The sequence below is a fragment of the Scyliorhinus torazame genome, chromosome 9, assembly GCF_047496885.1.
Source record: "Scyliorhinus torazame isolate Kashiwa2021f chromosome 9, sScyTor2.1, whole genome shotgun sequence".
NCBI lineage: Eukaryota > Metazoa > Chordata > Chondrichthyes > Carcharhiniformes > Scyliorhinidae > Scyliorhinus > Scyliorhinus torazame.
Window position 1 is genome coordinate 185,010,179 of NC_092715.1, and position 19,599 is coordinate 185,029,777.

Below are 19,599 nucleotides of genomic sequence, written 5' to 3' on the forward strand. Positions count from 1 at the left end.
TATCGGCTGACTGATTTCACACATTGCATGTAGGAATATAGAAGCAGGAATAGACCATTCGGCCCTTTGAAACTGCTCCCCATTTAACTAGGTCATGGCTGATCTTTTATCTCAATGGCATCTTCCTGCACTATCCTCGTATTCCTTGATTTCATTGGTAGCTAGAAATCTCTACTTTGAAAATACTTAATGAGTCGCCACAGTCCTCTGGGATGGAGAATTCCTCCCGATTTCTGAATAAACTCCTCTTCATATCTGACCTAAAATGGCCTAAATATGTGTCCTGGTTCTAACTCCCTCAACCAGGATAAATATCCTGTCTACATTTATGAGAATAGGCTCAGTCTTTCCTCATTGGACAGCCCTGCCATACTGGTAATTAGTCTAGTAAACCTTCATTGCCTTCCCTCTATGGCCATATCCTTCCTTGGGTAAGGACACCAATACTCAAGGTATGGTCTCACCAAGGCTCCATATAACTGCAGCAAGACATCCTTACTCCTACATTCAAATCTTCTTGCAATATATGCTAACATACATTTGCCTTCCTAATTGCTTGCTGCACCTGCATGTTTGCTTTCCTTGAATTCTGAACAAGAACTCCCAGCTCCTTTTGGACATCAATACTTCCCAATCTTCCCATTGAAGAAATACTCGGCATTTCTGTTTTTTCTCCCAAAGTGGATAACTTCACATTTTTCCAAACTATATTCCATTTGTCATGTTCCTGCCCATTCATTTAGTTTGTCTAAACCTTTTTGAAGCCTCTTTGCATCCACCTCACAACTTGCATTCATATGATTTAAAGGTTTATTGAACTTGAGTATAAGAATTGGCAAGTCATGTTGCAGCTGTATAGAACCTTAGTTAGGCCACACTTGGAGTATAGTGTTCAATTCTGGTCGCCACACTACCAGAAGGATGTGGAGGCTTTAGAGAGGGTGCAGAAGAGATTTACCAGAATGTTGCCTGGTATGGAGGGCATAAGCTATGAGGAGCGGTTGAATAAACTCGGTTTGTTCTCACTGGAATGAAGGAGGTTGAGGGGCGACCTGATAGAGGTATACAAAATTATGAGGGGCATAGACAGAGTGGATAGTCAGAGGCTTTTCCCCAGGGTAGAGGGGTCAATTACTAGGGGGCATAGGTTTAAGGTGAGAGGGGCAAGGTTTAGAGTAGATGTACGAGGCAAGTTTTTTACGCAGAGGGTAGTGGGTACCTGGAACTCGCTACCGGAGGAGGTAGTGGAAGCAGGGACGATAGGGACATTTAAGGGGCATCTTGACAAATATATGAATAGGATGGGAATAGAAGGATACGGACCCAGGAAGGGTAGAAGATTGTAGTTTAGTCGGGCAGTATGGTCGGCACGGGCTTGGAGGGCCGAAGGGCCTGTTCCTGTGCTGTACATTTCTTTGTTCTTTGTTCTTTAACATTGCATCTGCCATTTCCTATGGATTGGTGTTCTACCAGAGTACATGTTATGTGTACTGTTTTAAGTACACATAACTGGCTTAAAATGTATGCTAATAAGCTCCAAACAGTGCATGTCAGATTCTCCACCAACTCTTTGCTTTGACTGGAAGTGATTAGAAGAGCACCATAAATACAGCCATCATCATATCATAGAATCATAGAAGTTTACAGCATGGAAACAGGCCCTTCGGCCCAACCAGTCCATGCCGCCCAGTTTTTACCATTAAGCTAGTCCCAGTTGCCCGCACTTGGCCCATAACCCTCTATACCCATGTAACTACCTAAATGTTTTTTAAAAGACACAATTGTACCCGCCTCTACTACTACCTCTGGCAGCCCATTCCAGACACTCACTACCCTCTGAGTGAAGAAATTGCCCCTCTGGGCCCTTCTGAATCTCCCCTCTCACCTTAAACCTATGCCCTCTAGTTTTAGACTCCTCTACCTTTGGGAAAAGATGTTGACTATCTACCTTATCTATGCCCCTCATTATTTTATAGACCTCTATAAGATCACCCCTAAGCCTCCTACGCTCCAGGGAAAAAAGTTCCAGTCTATCCAGCCTCTCCTTATAACTCAAACCATCAAGTCCCGGCAACATCCTAGTAAATCTTTTCTGCACTCTTTCCAGTTTAATAATATCCTTTCTATAATAGGGTGACCAGAACTGCACACAGTATTCCAAGTGTGGCTGTACCAATGTCTTGTACAACTTCAACAAAACGTCCCAACTCCTGTATTCAATGTTCTGACCAATGAAACCAAGCATGCCGAATGCCTTCTTCACCACCCTGTCCACCTGCGACTCCACCTTCAAGGAGCTATGAACCTGTACTCCTAGATCTCTTTGTTCTATAACTCTCCCCAACACCATACCATTAACTGAGTAGGTCCTGGCCTGATTCGATCTGCCAAAATGCATCACCTCACATTTATCTAAATTAAACTCCATCTGCCATTCGTCGGCCCACTGGCCTAATTGATCAAGATCCCGTTGCAATCCTAGATAACCTTCTTCACTATCCACTGTGCCAGCAATCTTGGTGTCATCTGCAAACTTACTAACCATGCCTCCTAAATTCTCATCCAAATCATTAATATAAATCACAAATAACAGTGGACCCAGCACCGATCCCTGAGGCACACCACTGGTCACAGGCCTCCAGTTTGAAAAACAACCCTCTACGACCAGCCTCTGCCTTCTGCCGTCCAGCCAATTTTGAATCCAATTGGCAACCTCACCCTGGATCCCATGAGCTTTAACCTTCTGCAACAACCTACCATGCGGTACCTTGTCAAAGGCTTTGCTAAAGTCCATGTAGACAACGTCTACTGCAGTGCCCTCATCTACCTTCTTGGTCACCCCCTCAAAAAACTCAATCAAATTTGTGAGACATGATTTTCCACGCACAAAGCCATGCTGACTGCCCCGAATCAGTCCTTGCCTCTCTAAATGCTTGTAGATCCTGTCTCTCAGAATACCTTCTAGCAACTTACCTACTACAGACGTTAGGCTCACCGGTCTGTAGTTCCCAGGCTTTTCCCTGCTGCCCTTTTTAAACAAGGGCACAACATTCGCCACTCTCCAATCTTCAGGCACCTCACCTGTGGCTGCCGATGATTCAAATGTCTCTGTTAGGGGACCCGCAATTTCCTCCCTAGCCTCCCACAACATCCTGGGATACATTTCATCAGGTCCCGGGGATTTATCTACCTTGATGCGCTTTAAGACTTCCAGCACCTCCTCCTCTGTAATATGCACACTTCTCAAGACATCACTATTTATTTCCCTTAGTTTCCTAACATCCATGCCTTTCTCCACCGTGAATACCGATGAGAAATATTCATTCAGGATCTCACCCAACTCTTGTGGCTCTGTCCTTGTTGATCCTTAAGAGGCCCTACTCTGTCCCTAGTTACTCTTTTCCCCTTTATGTATCTGTAGAATCTCTTTGGATTCTCCCTTGCATTATTTGCCAAAGCAATTTCATGTCCACTTTTTGCCCTCCTGATTTCCCTCTTAACTCTATTTCGACAATCTCTATACTCTTCAAGGGATCCACTTGATCCCAGTTGCTTATGTACGTCATATGTCTCCTTCTTTTTGACCAGAGTCTCAATATCTCGAGTCATCCAGGGTTCCCTACTTCTACCAGCCTTGCCCTTCACTCTAAAGGGAATATGCTTACCCTGCACCCTGGTTAACACATTTTAAAAAGCCTCCCATTTACCAGCCGTCCCTTTGCCTGCCAACAGTCTCCCCCAATCTACCTCTGAAAGTTCCTGTCTGATACCATCAAAATTGGCCTTGCCCCAATTAAGAATTTTAACTCTTGGGCCAGACCTATCATTCTCCATAGCTATCTTAAAACTAATGGAGTTATGGTCACTTGTCCCAAAGTGATCCCTCACTAGCACTTCTGTCACTTGCCCTTCCTTATTTCCCAAGACGAGGTCAAGTTTTGCCCCCTCTCTTGTCGGTCCATCCACATACTGAATGAGAAATTCCTCCTGAATACACTCAACAAATTTCCCTCCATCCAAGCCCCTAATGCTATGGCTGTCCCAGTCAATGTTGGGAAAGTTAATTCAAAGGTAATTCAATGCAGGCTCATTATTTCTGCCACAGCAGTGCTTGGCATATGAACATATTTTGTCCTGACATCCAGGATTGCAATGTGAATAATTACATTTTGGTCATCGGTCCCATTCTCATAAATTTGAATACATTTTAGTTTAGGGTGGGATTCTCCGGCTGTGTCTGCCCGGTGACCAGAGAATCCTGCTTGAGGTCAATGGACTTCTCCATTGTTCACATCTCGCCCTTGGTGTTCTTGCGGCGGGCGGGGTAAATGAATCCAGCCCATGGTTTTAAACTGGCAACTAGAAGACTGTCTATTATTGCATTACTTTTACACCAAGACCCAACCTCTCCTACCCCAATACCTGAAAACCATAATGGATCCAAGCACATCTTTCTAGCAGGAGCGCTTTTAAAATTCATTAATGGGATGTGGGCATCGCTGTCTATGCTAGCATTTATTGCTTATGCCTAATTGCCCTTGAGAAGGTGGTTGCGAGCAGCTACCTTGAACTGCTGAAGTCCATGTGGCATAGGTGTACCCACATTACTGTTAGGCAGTGAGTTCCAGGATATTGACCCAAGAACAGTGATATGTTTCCAAGTCAGGATGGCGAATGACTTGGAGGGGAACTTCCAGGTGGTGGTGTTCTTGTGGCCACAATATTTAAATGGCTGGTCCAGTTCAGTTTCTGGTCATAGGTAATCCCCAGGATGATGGTGGGGATTCAGTGGTGCTAATGCGATTGACTGTCAAGGGAAGATGTGTACATACTCTCTTGTAGGAGATGGTACTTGTGTGACGTGAATGTTACTTGGCACTTGTCAGCCCAAGTTGGATATTGTCCAGGTCTTGCTGCATTTGGACATGGACTGCTGCATTATCTGAGGAATCACAAATGGTGCAGAACACTGCTGACATCCCCACTACTGACATGCAGCTGAAAATGGTTGGCCTTTGGACACACTACCCTGAGAAAGTCCTGCAATAATGTCCTGGAACTAAGATGAGTGACCTTCAGCAACCATCGTCATTTTCCTTTGTGCCAGATATGACACCCCAGCCATCTTCCTTTGTGCCAGATACAACTCCAACCAGCAGAGCACCTCTGCCATTCACATTCATCAGGAGCAGAATTAGGCCATTCGGCCCATCGAGTTTGCTCCGCCATTCTATCATGGCTGATACGTTCCTCATCTGCTACCTACAATGTTACAGACCAAGACCTGGATTGCAAAATCAGCCAGAGCATCTCCTCCCTAGAACACATGACCTAAGAGCAGGAGTAAGCAATTTAGTCTTTCGAGTCTAAACAGCTTCAATGTGATCATGGCTGATCCCATCCTGGCCTCAACTCCACTGCCCTGCCTGTTCTTCATAACCCTTCAACCCATTACCAATTAAAATTCTGTCTAACTCGCCCTTAAAATTTACTCACTGTCACTGCATCCACCACACTCTGGGGTAGCAAATGCCACATATTCGCAACCCTTTGGGAGAAGTACTTTTTCCTCAAATCTGTTTTAAATTTACTACCCCTCATTCTAAAAATATGACCTCTCAATTTAGAATGTCCCACAAGCGGAAGCATCTTCTCCACGTCTACTTTATCCATATCTTTTATCATCTTTTATACCTCAATGAGATCTCCCCTCATTCTTCTACCAGAGAGGATAGGCCTAAACTGTTCAATCTCTCCTCATACGACAAACCCCTCATCTCTGAAATCAATCTAGTGAACCTCCTCTGAACTGCCTCCAATGCCACTACATTTTTTCTCAAATAAGTGGACCTAAACTGTGCAAGATACTCCAGGTGCGGTCTTACCAATGCCTTGTATAGTTGCAACAACACTTCCTTACCTTTATACTGAATTCCTTTTACTATAAATGCCAACATTTCATTTGCTTTCCTTATTATCTGCTGCATCTGTATGCGCGTTTTCTGTGACTCATGCTTGAGGACACCCAGATCCCTCTGCATCGGAGCATCCCAAAGTCTTTCCCCATTTAGATAATAAGTTGCCTTTCCATTTTTTTTAAGACCAAAATGCATGACCTCACATTTATCTACATTGACCTTCATCTGCCATATTTTGGCCCACTCTAACCTATTTACATCCATTTGTAAGATTCTTATTTCCTCATTGCAACTTACTGTCCCACCTATTTTTGTGTTATCTGCAAATGTGGCTCTGGATCCTTATATCCCTGTATCCAAGTGGTTAATATAGATTGTAAATAGCTGGGGCCCAAGGGCCAAACCCTGTGCCACCCCACTAGTTACATCTTGCCATCCAGAAAAAGACCCATTTATCCCGACTCTCTGTCTCCTGTCCGTCAGCCAGTCTTCTATCCAAGCTAATAGTTTATCCCTAATCCCATGTGATCTCACCTTGTGAATTAACCTTCTGTGCGGCACCTTATCAAACACCTCCCGGAAATCCAGATATACTACATCTACAGGATCCCCATTATCCACTTTGCTTGTTACATCTTAGAAGAACTCAAGCAAATTAGTCAAACATGATTTGCCCTTCATAAAACCATGCTGACTCTGATGGATAGCTTTGGCTTTCCAAATGTCCTGATATTACATCCTTGATAATTGATTCCAACAATTTTCCAACAACAGATGTTAAACTAACTGGTCTGTAATTTCCCACATTCTGCCTCCCTCCCTTTTTGAATAAGGGTGTTATGTTAGCATCTTTCCAAGCCACTAGAACCTTTCCCGTGAACATGGAATTTTGGAATATCATAACCAATGGATCCACTATCCCTGCTGCCACTTCTTTAACACACTAGGATGGAGGCCATCAGGCCCTGGGGACTTGTCTGCCCTCAACCCCAAGAGTGTGTTGAGTACAGTTTCCCTATTGTTGCTGATTGTTCCAAATTACACCCTTTCTATTACCTCCGAGTTGCCCGTTCCCATAGGAATGGTACTAGTGTCCTCCACCGTGAAAACTTGAGACAAAATATTGATTGAGCAACTCTGCCATTTCTGTGTTCCCCACAATTATCTCACCAGTTTCATCTTCCAAGGGGCCAAGGTTTGCCTTAGTGACCTTCCCTTTCGTGTACCTGTAGAAGCTTTTGATATCCTTCTGTACTAGTTTTTTTTTTTTTGTAACTTACCTTCACTTTTTTTTATTACTTTTTTAGTATCCCTTTGTTTTATGTTTGAAAGTTTCCCAATCTTCCAGCCTGCCACTGGTCTTTGCAATATGATATAACTTAATATTTTTCTTTATAATGTCCTTGATCTCCTTGTTTAACCATGGATGTTTTTTTACCCATCTTTCTTTCTCTGTGATATATTTTAGTTGTGAGGAATTGAGTATCTCCTTCAACAACTGCCACAGCTCATCAGCTATCCTAACTTTTAGCTTTCCTGCCCTGTCTATGCGGGCCAAATCTGACCTCCAGCCTACATAATTTCCTTTGTTTAATTCCAGAACACTAGTGTGGGACTCCACTTTCTCTCCCCCAAACGGAATCTTGAATTCTACCAAACTATGGTCACTACTCCCTAGTGAATCCTTAACTATGAGGCCATTAATTAATTCCTCCTCATTACAAAACACCAAATGGAGAGTAGCCTCCTCCCAGTTTTGCTAGGTCTCCTTGATACTGTTGTGTTATGCTGCTTCGGATAACAAAGGCTGCTACTTGATGCAGTCTTAACTCAAGGATGCTCAAGACTCTGAAATGAGTTCAACATGTTTATTGAACTATTAATGCAGTTCTTAAATGAGTTTGACTCTCTGCTAATCTAACAGTAGTAACTCAGTCTAACTGCACCAGCTTGCTCGAAGCCAAGTGCTGGAGTGTGATGCTGCTGATCAACCCTGTCTAACTCTCTAGATGTCTGTCTGTGGAAAGAGGCAGGGTGAGAGTGCCTCATCCCTTTTTTAGTGTTTATGTCATGCCCCCTTGTGGTGATGCCACCTCTGAGTATCCTGACTGCCCATTGGTTGTGTCCTATTCTGAGTGTTCATTGATTGCATGTTTGCATTTCATGACATATCCCCTTTTTTTTTTTTTAGATGTATATACATGTGAATGTGTGTCTAATGTGACTGACTGAGGAATACAGAACAGAACAAACAAAACAAATGCTCATAAGTCCAGTCTCTGAGGCTTGCGTCTGATCCTCGTCGACCGCCGGAGAGGTGGTGGAGGGGATGACGGTGTCTTGACAGGCAAGTGGGAGGCACAACTGGTGGCCTCGTGGTTAGAGGTGTCTGGAGGTGGCAATTCGACATGTGGAAATGGAGGGGAAATTGGTTGTGGGCAAGCAACATTTCGCAGTGCCCTTGATTCCTTCGCACAATGGAGCCATCAGCCATACGTATGACATAGGATCTGGGCGCGGCCTGTCGAACAACGACAGCCGGAGCAGACCACCCACCATCCGGTATCTTGATCCTGACCGTGTCTGCCGGGGATAGCACATCCAGATCGTGCGTCATAGCCCTGCTTCTGGCTGTCGCGAAGCTGCTGCATCTTCTGCAGCATCGGGAGGTGATCAAGGTTGGGCAGGTGTATGGCTGGAAGCGTCGTCCGCAGGTCCCTGTTCATCAGCAGTTGAGCTGGCGACATGCCAGTGGACAAGGGTGTCGCCCGGTACACAAGTAGTGCAAGATGTATGTCGGAAGCCGAGTCCGAGGCCTTGCGGATGAGCTGCTTAACGATGTACATCCCATTTTCGACTATGCCATTGGACTGCGGATAGTGCGGACTGGAGGTGACATGCCTGAAATTGTAGCTCTTGGCAAACGTGGACCATTCTCGACTGTGGAACCACGGAGCATTGTCGCTCATGACGGTGTTCGGGATGCCATACGTGAGAATGTCTCTTTACACGCCTTGATGACAGTCCTTGAGGTGATGCCTGGCAGCTTCAGCACCTCCGGATAGTTCGAAAAGTAATCTATGATTAAGATATAGTCGCGACCATTCGCATGGAATAGGTCAATGCCAACCTTGGACCACGGAGAGGTCTCTAGGTCATGTGGTTGGAGCGTCTCCTTGCTCTGCGCTGGTTGGAACCTCTGACAGGTTTCGCAGTTTAGGACCATGTCCGTGATGTCCTGGTTGATGCCGGCCCAATAGACAGCTTGCCGGCCCCTGCCTCTGCACTTTGCTATGCCCAGGTGTCCCTCATGAATCTGCCGCAGCACCATGCTCTGGAGACGTAGCGGGATGACTATCTTGCCCAGCTTGAGCAGTATGCCGTAGATCAGCGTCAGGTCGTCCTTGACGTTGTAGAATTTAAGGCATTGCCCTTTCTGCCAGCCATTGCTGAGATTGTGGATGACTCGCTGCAACAGGGGGTCTTTGGCCGTCTCTTCTCGGATGAGAACGCTCTTCTCATCTGTTGCCGGGAGAGTGCTTGCACACCGTTGTACCTGCAATTCAATGTGCTGGATGATCTCCATTGGTTCACTGGGTGAGTTGACTGAGGGGGACAATGCATCGGCTATGATGAGCTCCTTGCCAGGTGTGTACATCAAATTGAAATCATACCTCCGGTGTTTGAGCAGAATTCTCTGCAAACGAGGTGTCATGTCGTTCAGGTCCTTTTGGATGATGTGGACCAGAGGCCTATAATCCGTCTCAACAGTAAATGTTGGCAAGCTGTAGACATAATCATGAAATTTGAGGATGCCGGTGAGAAGACCTAAATACTCAATCTGCGCATTTCTGGTCTCAGTGGGTGTCACTGCCTGTGACGTGTATGCTACTGGTACTCAGGATGACGTGTCGTCTCTTTGAAGCAACACTGCCCCAATGCCATCCTGACTCGCATCTGTGGATACCTTGGTCTCTCGGTCTGGGTCAATGAATGCAAGGATGGGTGCAGAGCTTGGCTTTCAGCTTCAGCCACTCTGTTCGGTGCTCCGCCTTCCACTCAAAGGCGATTGATGTTTTCACCAGGTTGCCTAGGGCCATGGTGTGTGTGGCCAAATTCGGGATGAACTTGCCAAGGAAATTGACCATTCCCAGGAAGCGCCGTACTGCCTTCTAGTCCTCGGGGACTTTAATTGCCTCGATGGCTTTAATTTTGTCTGTGTCCAGGCGCACATCATGTTGCGAAATCTGATCGCACAGGAACTTCAGCGTGGATGTCCCAAAACAGCGCTTGGACCTGTTTAGCTTGAGGCCATGGTCATGTATGCGTCGGAATACTTTCTTGAGTCGCGACCAGATTATAATATCGTAAACGTAGACACGAACCCCTTCTATTCCCTCCATCATCTGTTCCATGATGCGATGGAAAATCTCTGCCGAGATGAAGCCAAATGGCATTCGGTTGTAGCAGAATCTGCCAAAAGGCGTGTTGAAGGTGCAGAGCCTTCTGCTGGATTCTTCAAGAGGATTTGCCAATATCCTTGGGATGTGTCCAATTTTGTGAAGAAGCGCACGTGTGCCATCTCACTCGTGATTTCTTCCCTCTTCGGGATTGGGTAATGTTCCCCCATAATGTTTTTGTTTAAATCCTTCGGGTCAATGCAGATGCGTAGGTCCCCCGAAGGCTTCTTTACGCACACCATCGAGCTGACCCAGTCGGTCGGTTCAGTGACCTTGGAGATGATGCCTTTTTGTTGTAGACTCGTGAGCTCTGCCTTCAGGCGCTCTCTCAGTGGAGCAGGGACTCGTCGTGGTGCGTGGACCACTGGCTTGGCATCAGGCCGCAGTAGAATCTTGTACTCGTACGGCAGTGTGCCCATCCCGCTAAATACATCTGGGAACTGGGTTATGATGGCGTCGATGCTGGCCTGAAGATCCGAACGGGACGGCGTTGTGGTGTCGACACTTTGAATGAGGTTAAGTTGCTTGCAGGCGTGCGCACCTAGCAGGGATGCCCTATCTGGTTTAACAATCTCGAAGCGTAAACTTGCTTGTGTGTGTAAGCTGGACACCTGCAGATGGCAGGACCCCAGTGCCTTGATTGCGTTTCCATTGTAGTCCAGGAGTTTGCAGGCAGCTGGAAGGATTGTGGGGGGCTTCTTGATTTTCTTGAAGTCCACCTGCAAAATCAGGTTGGCGGAGGCACCTGTGTCCAGTTTGAACTGGATGGGGCAGTGGTTGACCTTCATCACTGCATGCCATTCGTCCTCAGAATCCACGGCCAGGATTGATTGGACTCGCGATGTGTCCGGTTGACGTATTCGCACTTCGTAATAATGCCCACTCAGTAAGTGTTGTCCAGGTAGTCATCATCTGGGTCCATCTCACTGCCTGGATCAGAGTCATGCATTCGGTGTTGCATACTTCTGATGCGCCGCTGTCGGAATTGAGAGCGCTGGCTCCTGACTGGTGGTGCAGGTCTGCACAGGGCTGCATAGTGGTTTGGTTTCCCACAGTTTAAACAGCGTTTGCCTCTTGTAGGGCAGTTTTTAAAAAAATGGACGGTGCTGCAGTTCGCACACGTCATGACGTCGGCGTCATGACGCTCAGTGCATCGTTGCGCATGCGCGGTGCGGTTCTCGGCTGCTTTGTGTTCCCGATGGCATTGCTCATGCGTCGGGCCCCAGGGAGAGCACGCGAAATGGCCGCTTTCGTCAATGTGGAGGCACTGCATCCAGGAGATGGCCTGAACACTCCACCTCGCGGGAGGCTTGTTTTTCATTTTCTATCGTTTTGTACTGTGAATAGCGATTTTTCGAGTGCTCATGCACAGCACACGTTTCAATCGCGACTGGCAGGGTCATGTACTTGATTTTCAACAATTGCTCTCGCAGAGGATCAGAGTGGACTCCAAAAACGATTTGGTCTCTGATCATGGAGTCAGTGATATCACCGAAGTGGCAGGATTGTGCTAGCAGTCTACGATTAGTTAGATAGGAGTTGAAGGATTTGTCTTTACCTTGCATCCTCTGCTTGAAGATGTAGCGCTCGGAAGATTTTGTTGGTGTCCACCTCGCAGTGGCTGTCGAATTTGTCCAGGATGATTTGGTACTTTGTTTTGTCCTGCCCTTCGGAAAAGTGAAAGGAGTTGAAGATCTCTCGCATGGTCACCCGCAGTGGTGAGTAGAAGAGCTATCTTCCACGCATCGGTCGCGCTACTGAGGCCGGATGCTTCCACGTATAGTTGATCGCCAGTTGGCACTAAGATTGCAGGTGGTCCTGAGCTGATGAGGAGCCTGAATCTTGTCCATTGTGCCTGTATTCAGTAGCTGGTTATCACGGATCTTGCTGAGTTGAACTACATAGATTGAACAGTCACTCCTGGTATCATGTTGTGTTATGCTGCTTCGGATAACACAGGTGCTACTTGATGCAGTCTTAAGTAAAGGATGCTCCAGACTCTGAAATGAGTTCAACGTGTTTATTGAACTATTAACACAGTTCTCAAATGAGTTTGACTCTCTGCTAATCTAACTGTAGTAACTCAGTCTAACTGTATCAGCTTGCTCTAAGCCACGTGCTGTAGTGTGATGCTGCTGATCAACCCTGTCTAACTCTCTAGATGTCTGTCTGTGGAAAGAGGCAGGGTGTGAGTGCCTCATCCCTGTTATAGTGTTTATGTCATGCCCCCTTGTGGTGATGCCATCTGAGTGTCCTGACTGCCCATTAGTTGTGACCAATTCTGAGTGTTCATTGGTTGCATGTTTGCATATCATGATAGATACCACATTCTGTTAAAGAACAGTCACTCACCTCACCTCTAGAGTTCAGTTAAGTGGAAGTCTAGGACAAGGTAATTTTAGAAACTTATTGTAAGAATGTTTGCAAATATTATATCGAAATCACATTTTCTATGTGTAAATATTGTCCAACATACATGTTGGCAGTTCTTTACCAACACAATTTTTTCCCCTTACAAACAATAACCCCACCCCCCGGTAACAAAATAACACGAAAACGCACTGAGCAAGATATATACATGGCAAAATGGTATATTTACATAGCTTTATGCACTGGCTCTCTCCCGCACGTGCCAGTTTCCCCCGCCCTTCATGTTATCTCCTGCTCCTCCATCCCCCCATGCAATCCCCCATTTCTCTCTCCTTCCCCCCCCCCCCCCCCCCCCCAAGGTTCCTGCTGACCGAACTTCCTCTAACGTTCCGCGAGATAGTCTAGGAACGGTTGCCACCGCCTGTAGAACCCCTTAAGGCAAACTTAATCCTCTCCAGCTTTATGAACCCAGCCATGTCATTTATCCAGGCCTCCATGCTAGGGGGCTTCGCCTCCTTCCACATTAGCTAGATCCTTCGCCGGGCTACTAGGGACGCAAAGGCCAGAATGCAGGCCTCTTTCGCCTCCTGCACTCCCGGCTCGTCCACTACTCCAAATATTGCTAGCCCCCAGCTTGACTTGACCCGGACTTTCACCACCTGAGATATTGCTCCCGCCGCTCCTTTCCAGAACCCCTCCAGTGCCGGGCATGACCAAAACATATGGACACGGTTTGCCGGACTCCCTGAACATCTTCCGCATCTGTCCTCTACCCCAAAGAACCTACTCAACCTCGCCCCCGTCAAGTGCGCTCTGTGAACCATCTTAAATTGTATCAGGCTGAGCCTGGCACATGAGGAGGAATTAACCCTACCCAGGGCACTAGCCCACAAACCTTCCTCGATCTCCTCCCCCAGCTCCTCCTCCCATTTACCCTTCAACTCTTCTGTTAGCGCTTCCCCCTCTTCTTTCATCTCTTGGTGTATTGCCAAAACCTTGCCCCCCCCCGACCCATACACCCGAGATCACCCTGTCTTGAATTTCTTGTGCCGGGAGCAACGGGAATTCCCTGACCTGTCGCCTCACAAAAGCCCTAATCTGCATATATCTAAATGCATTTCCCGGAGGTAGCTCAAACCTCTCCTCCAGTGCCCCTCGGCAAATGTCCCGTCAATGAACAGGTCCCCCATTCTTCTAATCCCCGCCCGATGCCAGCCCTGGAACCCCCCCGTCCATCTTCCCCGGGACAAACCGGTGGTTACCCCTGATCGGGGACCACACCGAGGCTCCCACTGCACCCCTGTGCCGTCTCCACTGACCCCAGATCCTTAGCGTTGCCGCCACCACCGGGCTCATGGTATATTTTGACGGCGAGAACGGCAGCGGTGCCATCACCAACGCTCCCAAGCTCATTCCTTTACAGGACGCCATCTCCATCCTCTTCCATGCCGCCCCCTCTCCCTCCATAACCCACTTGCGGATCATCGCCACATTTGCTGCCCAGTAGTAGCTCCCTAGGTTTGGCAGCGCCAACCCTCCTCGGTCCCTGCTACGTTCCAGGAACCCTCTCCTTACCCTCGGGGTCTTATTAGCCCACACAAACCCCATAATGCTCCTACCTACTCTCTTGAAAAAGCCCTTGGTGATCACGATGGGAAGGCACTGAAACACAAACAAAAACCTCGGAAGGACCACCATTTTGACCGAATGCACTCTACCCGCCAGCGAGAGCGGTAACATGTCCCATCTTTTGAAGTCCTCTTCCGTTTGGTCCACCAACCTCGTCAGATTCAATTTATGTAGGGCCCCCAAGTCCTGGCTATCTGGATACCCAGATACCGAAAAACCCCCACCGCCCTCCTCAGCGGTAGGTCCCTATCCGTCTTTCTTGGTCCCCTGCCTGTAATACAAAGAGCTCACTCTTCCCGACATTGAGCTTATAGCCCGATAATTCCCCAAACTCCCTAAGAGTCTACATGACCTCCACCATCCCCTCCATTGGGTCCACCACGTACAGCAACAGGTCATCCGCGTATAGCGACACCCGATGCTCTTCTCCCCCTCGGACCACCCCCCTCCATTTATTAGACTCCCTCAGTGATATGGCCAAGGGTTCGATCGCCAATGCAAACAACAGGGGGGACAGGGGGCACCCCTGCCTCGTTCCTCGGTACAGCCGAAAGTACTCCGACCTCCGCCGGTTCGTCACTACACTCGCCACCGGGGCTCTGTAAAGGAGCTTAACCCAGCTGATAAACCCTCCCCCGAACCCAAACCTACGCAACACCTCCCAGAGGTACTTCCACTCTACTCGGTCAAAGGCCTTTTCCACGTCCATAGCTGCCACTATCTCCGCCTCTCCCTCCTCCGATGGCATCATTATCACGTTTAAGAGCCGCCGCACATTAGTGTTTAATTGCCTGCCCTTTACGAATCCCGTCTGGTCCTCATGAATCACCCCCGGGACACAATCCTCAATCCTCGTGGCCATCATTTTTGCCAATAACTTAGCGTCCACATTGAGGAGCGAGATCGGCCTGTACGATCTATATTGCAGTGGGTCCTTGTCTCGCTTTAAGATTAAGGAAATTGTCGCCTCCGACATTGTCGGGGGCAGGGTTCCCTCCTCTCTTGCCTCATTAAAGGTCCTCACAAGTAGCGGGGCCAACAGTTCTACGTACTTTCTGTAGAACTCCACCGGGAACCCGTCCGGCCCCGGGTATTTCCCCGCCTGCATACTCCCCAAACCCTTGCTCAGCTCCTCCAACCCGATTGGTGCCCCCAAACCAGCCACCTCTTGCTCCTCCACCCTCGGGAATCTCAGTTGGTCTAGGAATCGTCTCATCCCCCCTTCCCCCCCCCTGGAGGCTGGGATCTGTACAGCTCTTCATAGAAGGCCTTGAATACCTTGTTTATTTTCGTTACACTCCGAACCGTGGCTCCCCTTCCATCTTTGATTCCCCCATTTCCCTCGCTGCCGTCCTCTTACGGAGCTGGTGTGCCAGCATCCGACTAGCCTTTTCCCCGTACTCGTAGGTCGCCCCCTGCGCCTTCCTCCACTGTGCCTCCGCCTTCCCCGTGGTCAACAGGTCAAACTCCGTCTGGAGCCGTCGTCTTTCCCCAAGTAATCTTTCCTCCGGGGCCTCTGCGTATCTCCTGTCCACTCTCAAAATCTCCCCCTCTAACCTCTCCCTTTCCATGCCCTCTGTCCTCTCCCTATGAGCCCTCATGTAGATTAGCTCTCCCCTGATCACCGCCTTCAACGCCTCCCATACCACCCCCACTCGCACCTCCCCGTTGTCTTTGGCCTCCAAGTACCTTTCGATGGACCCCCTCACCTTCCCACACACCCCCTCATCTGCCAGCAGTCCCACATCCAGCCGCCACAGCGGGCGTTGGTCCCGCTCCTCTCCCAGCCCCATTTCCACCCAGTGCGGGGCGTGGTCCGAAATGGCTATGGCCGAATACTCCGTCCCCTCCACCCTCGGGATGAGCGCCCTGCCCGGAACAAAGAAGTCTATCCGGGAGTAGGCTTTGTGCATGTGGGAGACGAAAGAAAATTCCCTGGCCTGCGGTCTTGCAAACCTCCATGGGTCCACTCCCCCTATCTGATCCATAAACCCCCTAAGCACCTTGGCCATCGCCGGCCTCTTTCCCGTCCTTGATCTGGAGTGGTCCAGTGCTGGGTCCAGCACTGTATTGAAGTCCCCTCCCATTATCAGGCCTCTTACCTCCAGGTCCGGAATGCGCCCCAACATGCGCTTCATGAATCCAGCATCATCCCAGTTCGGGGCGTATACATTTACCAACACCACCCACGTCTCTTGCAGCCTACCACTCACCATCACATACCTCCCTCCATTATCCACTACGATAGTCTTGGCCTCAAATGACACATGCTTTCCCACCAAAATTGCCACCCCCCTATTTTTCGCGTCCAGTCCCGAGTGAAATACCTGTCCTACCCATCCCCTTCTTAACCTGACCTGGTCCGCCACCTTCAGGTGTGTTTCTTGGAGCATAGCCACGTCTGCCTTCAGTCCCTTCAAGTGCGCGAACACTCGAGCCCCCTTCACCGGCCCATTCAGGCCCCTCGCGTTCCACGTTATCAGCCGGATTGGAGGGGCTCTCACCGCGCCCCCCCCCCCCCCCGCCGACTAGCCATCTCCTTTTCTGGGCCAGTCCCGTGTCCGCGTCTCCCTCGCCCTCCAGTCCCCCAGCCGGGGGACCTCCGTCCCAACCACCTCTTCTGTGTCCCATTCCATTTCAGCCAGTGCAGCAGCAACCCTTTTTTTCCCCCCCTCCCCTCCCCCCCACTAGACCCCTGTCTAGCTTTTTTGCTCCTCCCATATCACTCCCGTAAGTCAGCTGACAGCTGCTGACCCTGGCTTCCCCCGCCGTCCCTTTGACGGCGTCCCCCGCCGTCCGGTGAAATCTCACCACCATCGCCCTTGGCGGCTCAGTTGCCTTGGGCTTCCTCGCCAGCACCCAGTGCACCCCGTCCAGCTCCATTGCCCTCGAAGGGGCCTCCGCACCCATCATCGTGCCCGCGTATGCCGCGGTATCAGCCCACTCCACTCCTTCTGGGAGACCCAGGATCCTCAGATTATTTCTCCTCGACCTGTTCTCCAGGTCTTCGAGTCTTCCCGCCCACTTCTTGTGTAGCACCTCGTGCCGCTCCACTCTCACCGCCAGGCCCAAGAGCTCGTCCTCATTCTCCCTCACTCTTTTCTGGACCTCCTGGATCTTCACCTCGTGGGCCTTCTGGGTTATCCCTAGGCCTTCGATTACCGCCAGCATAAGCGCCAGCATCTCCTTACTCAGCTCCTCGAAGCAGCGCTTGATGAATTCCTGCATCTCCTCTTTGTCCCCGGCCGCCGCCATTTTGTTTTTTTTCCCTCGCTTCTCCCGCTGCTCCAATGCCGCTTTTCTGGCCGTGGCACTTCGGGTCCGGTCCATAAAAGTCGGTAGGGGACCTCTCTCTCCTCTTCCCCACGGGTTGTCTGTAAAAAAAATTCCGTTGGGGCTCCTCTAGCGAGCCCGAAAGTCCGTAGTCGCGGGAGCTGCCGAATCGTGCGGCTTAGCTCCGCATTGCCGCAACCGGAAGTCCCATGTTGGCAGTTCTTGATCACTCTCCTCCCTTTCCATATAATTTTCAATGGGAGGAAGACAGCATTTCAGATCTCTGAATCAAATGTTAACATTAAGCATGTTAATTACAACTTACACAGTAGCAAGTCATCTAGAAATGCACTTGTTAATGCTCCAGTTTCCGTTGCATTCAATTAAATGCTTTGTTTTAAATTGCTTGATTCCTGTGCATTTGAGCATTTACAGTACAAAACTGCTAATTTTGAGATAAAGCCATTTGATTCAAACAAATCTGATAAATATTGGGAATATTCATGCACCTGAGAGCTATGAAAATAAGTTTCAGCAGAACTGTCCAAGTAAGTATGATTTTTCAGAGATTCCTATATAGCCACCTTTCTGCAAGATGGTTCATTTTCAAAACAGCTTATTTTTCTTCTAGTTCTGAAGTACTAATAGCTAGGATTAATGTTATCAGTAATTTGATTTGCTCAGATGAAATTGCATGAAAAGAATTCTGACATCCCATTTCTTTCCAGTTTTAACTTTGGCCATGATTTGGCATTAGGAATAAGTCTACCAAAGATTACGTGGAATGCCAATGTTTCCTGAAATATCCATTTTGCCAAAGCAGCCGTATGTGCATTAAATATCTGCTTGTGGTACCATTTGGCAGACTGTTGCAACTCAAGAAAACTCGAATGTGCATATTTTATGCATAATTTAGTTTTAAATGTGAAAACTATAATGCCAGCTAAACTGCTTTAAAGGATATGGAAGCAATTGTTCTGGATGTGATATTTTGAGAATTCAGCTGCATTTTTTTTTTTAGAGATAAACAAATGTATCTATCAAACTGGCAAAACTGAAGCTGCAATGAGGCCTTGCCCCCAGATTTAAAGAACATTTCTTATGAAAATGCTCTGTCAAATTTAGTAAATTGTTCATTTTCTTTCCTTCCCAGGACCAGTCTGATATCAGTGGAAGTGAAGATGAATGATTTAATAAAAAATGTGAATTGCTTCATGGACAAGTCCTTGTTTCAGTAACTTTATCAACTGTTTTGTTGCACAGCTATCAATAATTCCTCCTCCCCTCCTTTATCCTTCCCCAAGCTTGTCCTTTATCTGAAAAGTAAATCTGTTAGTAGAACAGTATAATCTTTAGTTTAGTTTTATGTAGGCTTGACTGCAGTAAAATGATTTCCTAAGTATACATCTGTTTGCATCACCATATATTTGCTTTATGCTTGTTAAATTGAATAAAAATGCTTTTTGAATTGTATCAGTTTATATATACATTAAAACATGCCATAGCTTTTTTTGTGTTCCTAAAGGTCAATGTCTCCACAGCTTTAAATCCTGACAAATATAATTCAAGTGGAAAATTTGTATCATTATGCACATCCCCCTTTAGTTCAATTTGTTTTGAAAATATTGTTTTGCAACCAGTGCTGGTAATAAGCTTTTCCTTAAGTGTACTTAATTCTTGCTTTCTTTGCACAATGTCTTTGGTGTATCTGATTGCCCAAGGCAAATAAAATCTAATTCAGTTGTAAAGAGTGAAGTTTTTTGTCTGTGTTTATTTAAGCACTAATTAGGAATTTAGCAAGGTTAGGATACTTCATGGGGAATCCTGAAATGTTATTTATATTGCCACAATTGAGGTCAAGGTTAGTTAAAGTTCATCTCTTGAAAGAATTGTAAAACTGTATTTTGTGATTTGTGAATTACTTTTAGACCTTGTGTAAAAGAGATTGC

At 47.7% G+C, this 19,599-nt stretch overlaps 1 protein-coding gene across 4 annotated transcripts in view; it reads left to right on the forward strand.

Moving 5' to 3' along the window:
* Positions 1 to 19,401, forward strand: part of LOC140429626 (probable global transcription activator SNF2L2) — a 210,149-nt gene extending 190,748 nt beyond the window's left edge. For all 4 annotated transcript variants that reach the window (XM_072516880.1, XM_072516883.1, XM_072516882.1 and 1 more), the window contains one exon: positions 18,804 to 19,401. In XM_072516880.1, coding sequence (XP_072372981.1) covers positions 18,804 to 18,839 — 36 coding nt within the window. In that variant the 3' untranslated portion in view covers positions 18,840 to 19,401. The remainder of the gene's footprint in view (positions 1 to 18,803) is intronic.
* Positions 19,402 to 19,599: the final 198 nt, after the last annotated feature.